A 5,914-nucleotide genomic window follows, 5' to 3' on the forward strand; every position below is an offset into this window, starting at 1 on the left:
TGCGTGGGTTTCCTCCGGGTGACTGTCTGTGAGGAGTTGGTGTGTTGTCCCTGTGTCTGCGTGGGTTTCCTCCGGGTGCTCCGGTTTCCTCCCACACTCCAAAAACACACGTTGGTAGGTGGATTGGCGGCTCAAAAGTGTCCGTAGGTGTGAGTGAATGAGTGTGTGTGTCTGTGTTGCCCTGTGAAGGACTGGCGTCCCCTCCAGGGTGTATTCCTGCCTTGCGCCCAATGATTCCAGGTAGGCTCTGGACCCACCGAACTGGATAAGCGGTTACAGATCAGCGGATACTGCGGTTCAGGGTCACGGTGGGTCCAGAGCCTACCTGGAGTCATTGGGCGCAAGGCGGGAATACACCCTGGAGGGGGCGCCTTTAATATATAATCTCTTCAAATACTCTGTTATGAAAAACTCATCTGTAATCAAATTAGACACCTTGAACAGATTCCTACTTAAGTCTCAACAGGACTCTTCAGCCAGGACAAATTAGAGCTCTTGGCAACTATTACCATTATTCTGGTAGTATAAGTATTTTGTGTCACATTTGCCACACAGTACTGGGTTTGTGTATTTGAATCTCACCTGGCTGGAATTTCCCCCGTGGCTTCTGTTACATTAACTATATGGATGCTTTGCATCAATTGGGTCAAGGTAGTCCCTCGAAAACGAGCCATTTTCCTTCTCCAGATTCTTCTGTTTTACCACATTTTATATATGAATTTGTTTGTGTGTGTGTGTGTGTGTGTAATAGGTTGCTAACAGCACAGTGATTAAAGTTCACTTAAACAGTTAAATGCATCAAGAAATCTAAATTTTGACCAATTATGTTTGTAAATATAATAAATATATTTACATGAACTGCGTACATACATTTTGATCAGAGAATGAAAGCACGCTTTATCATGGTGTATTGATGCAGTTTTTCTCACATACTACCTACCATTTCCATCTGAAATCACATCCCTGCACTGACAATGAAGTGTCACCCACCTGATTTTTAAAAAATATATTGTTACATGAGCATTTTTTAATTACTGTAATATTTTGAATATAAAACTATTTCAAACAAACACAATGAGCATCATTTTATTTTTACTATATTTTTACAGTTATTTTTCAGATGTTATACAGCCATGTAAAACTAAAATGTCTTTATATATATTTTGGCTGTGTATGTATATAAGGTCAAGATGTAAGGCCACAGAAAATAAACAAGGATCAATAAATCACACAGTTTCACACAACAGTTCAGTTACCACTACAGTAAAAACGTTTTTTTAATAGTGTGTTTAAATACTATTATTAATAATATTCTCTTATCTCTTTTCAAAAGGTTGCCAGAGAACCTGCCTATCTGAATACAATATCATTAAAAGTCTGATACAAATGTTTTTGGACTTAAAAGCACTCAACACATACTCTAGCATGCCTTATTTAAAGACACATTTACGTTTAAAATTTACAGTGTACACTATAGGATTTTAAATGTTCATAGTACTCCTCAAATCTCAATTACACATTATTGAGATATTTTAATCAACGTATAAGCTATGTGAACCTTGCAGAAAACACAATATATTGACTTGATCACAATATAAAAATTACAATAAGATGTTTTTAAGGAAATGGAAAGTTTGTTGCAATCTTTCTAAAATGTGAAAATTACATATGTATGGTGCTTCTATAGAAAACAAAAATGATGTGTATGACATTAGTCCACAACTTGGACACATGCAGTATTCCCTTTGAAGATCCGTCATCTGGCAAGACATAAAACATGCCAAATGAAATGTGGAACGCCATACGTAAGATTTCATAGTAGGAAGTTTGAACTAGGTCACCTGGATACATCAATTTTAATAAATTCATGTGGACATTTATAGACCACAAAACATCAGGATGGCACTATACCAGGGTATCCACACAAGTGTTCCCTGTTGGCGCTACAAAAACACAACTGTTTCCAGCAGAAACACAACCAGGGGTCTTCCCATTCTAGGATTTGTGATGCACAAACTATTTTAGGTTTAGTGGATTATCTATTAAGAGCCAGTGATAGGGTTAATTATTGAAACATGCGGGGTTGACAAGGTACATATATCTGTAAATTGTATTTATTTTCAAATTTTATACAATCTGTTACATTGTCTTTAGAAATTGACACTATTTTATATATACTTTCATATTAAATAAGAAATTCCTTAGGATTTAAGAAGTTGCTATTTGCCCATATTCTGTATTTTTGGTGGAAAGTGTGGAACGTTTAAAGGTGAAGTTCTCTGTAATTTCTTTTTTGTATTATAACTGTAGAACTGTTGCTTGCCAGCTGGAAATATGTGTAGGGCTAAAAAACTCTACGTTATTCCAGCTGGCACACAAGTGTAAAGAACAATGTTAACTATGTTATGCTCTAGGAACCGGGAAGTTTGCATGTAAGGTAATGGGCAAATAGCCCATATTTCCACTTTTTATAATTTATGCATCCACACACATTTACTTTAATTTTATCCTCTGTATATGTTGTTTCCTGCATGAATATGAGTGAATCAAACAATCTGTCAGAGAATGTGAGACATTTTAATTGGCTATATTAAAACATCATATTTTTAGGGAAGCTCAAAGATATTTCAGAGGTAGTTTCTAGTAAATGCTCAGATAAAACATAACATTTTAACTATATTTTAATAATAAATACATTTCCTAAAACACTTAAAACATTGTCATGTTTCTTTACATTAAATGTTTCTTCCTATGTTGCTAGTAACCCCACCCCAGGCCTTCCAGGGCAGAACCAGCTTGGTCCCAAATGATACCAGCTCTGGTATGTTGCCCTCCAACTTAGACAACCAAGAGCCCCCCCAAGTAGCTGGTTTGGGAATTGAGGGAAATAAGCAAGCAGACAGAAAAGCAGAAATAGCCAGAGACTGAGCAGTAGGACACAGAATAGAAAGAGAATGCGTAGAGGTGCTCCAGAGGTCCCGCCCAAGTTTAAATAAGGGCCAAACACAGCTGTCTCCTCTGCTAACAACAGGCAACACAGGCATAGCAGAAAGATGTCCTCAGAAACTTCATAACCACGCCACAGCATGCCAGACTTGATGCAGACAGCCTTTGTCTCACCTTCTCTTAAGAGTAATAATGGCTGACCTGCTTCATTAGTTCCTGAAACAACCTCAGGAGCCACACTGAGGGGCTCATAGCAACTTCCTGTGGCATTTTCCAGAAGGCTGAGCACTTTCCGGAAGCCCAGCCACAGGCCTCCTGCTACAGCCAGACGTGAGAGGTGCCTCAGTGTAAGCGGAAGGGAGCGCCGAATAGAGTAAGATAGAAGAAAGGTGAAGGAGCCACCAAATACACAGGTCCAACCCCAGCCTGATTGCAGAAATATCCTGAAAGTTGAAAACAGAAACAACACTGAGAACCCATTTTAATTTACATGACAGTTTCTTTGGTTGTATTATAATGGTTATATTAAAATCATTTCCATGTTGTGCAGGAATGGACATGGAATTATTGCATGGTTTACAGAGTTTTTCAGTATAACCATGACATATCTAATATTTCAAAAATGCCTCAAAGTGCATTTCAAAGTTTCATGTTTGTCCTCCCTTTTCCAATTCAGTAGGGTTTGACTGCCGATGTTTCTGTTGCCCATGTAAAGTCTGAATGTCTGACATGTAGATGCCATTTATTTACTTACTTACCTATTTATTTATATTGCACATGTTGTTAAAAATAAAGATTAATAAAGCTTGTTCTGTGACATAGTTAATGCATCAGGGAGAATAGCCATGCCACTATCCTGTCAAAACAGTAGGTTGGGAAAGAAAGGCATGGGGTTGGTGTCACAAGGCTTGACCAGTATTTTGGGGAGTTACAAGACAAAAAAAAAATTTAAAGAACCACTGAGTTACACCACTCCTGTATGCACTCAACATAATGTCAGAATGTCTTGTTTTATCCTTTGTTTACTTGTTTACTGTCTTAGGAAGCCCACAAAAACTGAAATGTTTCATTTGACAGTTTGTGGGTTGAGCCCCTGATCCACAAATGAATGTGCCAATGCAATGATTTTACCTCTGATATTTTAAACAATGTGTTCCCTTTGACTGACAAAACTATGCAAAAAGACTTCAAATGTTTTCTCTGGTCTGTTTGATTATATTATGCAAATGCAAAATACACTAACATTTTGAGAACTGAGTATTCTAGTACTGAAGCTTTGCAGGTGGAATTATTGCCTATTCTTGCTCACTTTTGTCTGACTCTTCACTCATTTATCCATTCATAACCACTTTATCCAGTTTGCAGGGGTCTTGAGCCAACCCGTAATCACTGGGTGCATGATGCATGACAGGAACACACACTAGAAGGGTGCCAGTCCATAAAAGGACATATTTGAATAGCCAGTCCCCCTATCAACATGTGTTTTTAGACTGAAGGTGGAAACCAGAGCACCCAGAGGAAACACACCAAAATCGTACAGAATGCAGAGTAAAATTGTAATACTTTCATCTGTAATGTAGATTCATATAAGTAAATCGATCACAAAGTATATTTAAGTCTTTGGGTTTTAAGTATGAACTGAGAATTTAGTTTTATTAACTACAGGCATTGCACTGTACAAAAGTATATCAACACAAAAAAGCTGTTTCTAGCCTTGCAAGAATAAACAGCCTAGATCGGTATGAGCTCAGCAGCAAGGGAAAATGTTATGCTGATGACAGCCAAAACAGGTGTTTGTTGTTTTACAGACTGGTCAACCATCTGATAAATTACCTGTTGTGATAGTTTTGCTATTCAAACTTCAAACTAGTCAACCATTTCAAGTTGTATTGTACTTTCCCTAAACACAAGTTACTGTAACATATAGTGATTTGTCCATCTTCAAGTCAAGGCATCAAGGTTTGCTATCTGAAGCTATATCAAATTTGGAGAATGGCACTGCATAAACACTGATGCATAAAGCTGGAAAAGAAAGGTTTTATTTAGGACAATAAAGATTGGGAATCTAGGTAATGTTTCAATATTATATCTCAAGTCTGAACTAAAATGGAAACTAATTAAGGGAAATCTGAGCTGAACCCAAGGTGCTGAATGATGTCCCTGACTTTGATCTACATTGTTTTACACTGCATTTCAAAAACTACTTACAAAGCTGTGAACATTCACTGAAATATCTTATATTATCTCCAGATGTAGAAGTGTATTTTTATCATGTACATTATTCAAAAGTCTACTCCTCATACTGTTAGTATAAATATTCACATTGGACATTTTTAAACTAGTCTTCATTTAGTATGTTACTGGTATATTCCACTATTATCTTTAGGACTTATTATTTCATTATTTATATCATGAATTGTTTAAAATGAAATAATATATTAAATATTTAGGTTTGAGACCACATATGGACTCGATGTTGAAGGTGGTTTAAGGTCATATGTTGTAAGTTATATGAAACTTACCTGTAAAGAAAATGACTCCTCTTTGCAAATATACTATACTGGGACACCCACAAGTTCAGAAAGGGTCCAAACAAGACCAAGGTTGATAGCAACAAATGAAAATGGCGTCGAAATAATGCATTTCCAAGCAGTCCAGCTGCAAAGTTTGTGGTAACCACAAGAAAATAGTTCAGAAACATTTGGAGCAAAGTTAACACAGGCAAATCAGTCTTTTTTGGCATCAGATTGTGCACTGTGTAAAAATGTATATATAAATTAATGTAATAAAAACTAACAATCAAAATATATTCTAATTTATGCTCGACATTATTCTTCTTATCTGTTTCTTCACCTAGTCTCGTTGAGATATCTGTACACGACTTTGTAATGCCTGTCTATGTAGAAGAAACAAAAAATAAAAACAAAACAAAACTTTTAAAAAATTATTTAAATTTTTTTTTAAAAAT

At 36.3% G+C, this 5,914-nt stretch overlaps 1 protein-coding gene across 1 annotated transcript; it reads right to left on the reverse strand.

Annotated features, from left to right (window-relative positions):
• Positions 1-2,749: 2,749 nt before the first annotated feature.
• LOC136675376 (fat storage-inducing transmembrane protein 1-like) lies at positions 2,750-5,647 on the reverse strand. Its single transcript, XM_066651883.1, has 2 exons — positions 5,469-5,647; positions 2,750-3,389 (listed from the first exon to the last, which is right to left on the reverse strand). Exons 1-2 carry the CDS (start codon positions 5,645-5,647, stop codon positions 2,750-2,752), a joined length of 819 nt encoding a protein of 272 aa, XP_066507980.1.
• Positions 5,648-5,914: the final 267 nt, after the last annotated feature.

This window comes from Hoplias malabaricus, chromosome X1 (assembly GCF_029633855.1).
Source record: "Hoplias malabaricus isolate fHopMal1 chromosome X1, fHopMal1.hap1, whole genome shotgun sequence".
Classification (NCBI taxonomy): domain Eukaryota; kingdom Metazoa; phylum Chordata; class Actinopteri; order Characiformes; family Erythrinidae; genus Hoplias; species Hoplias malabaricus.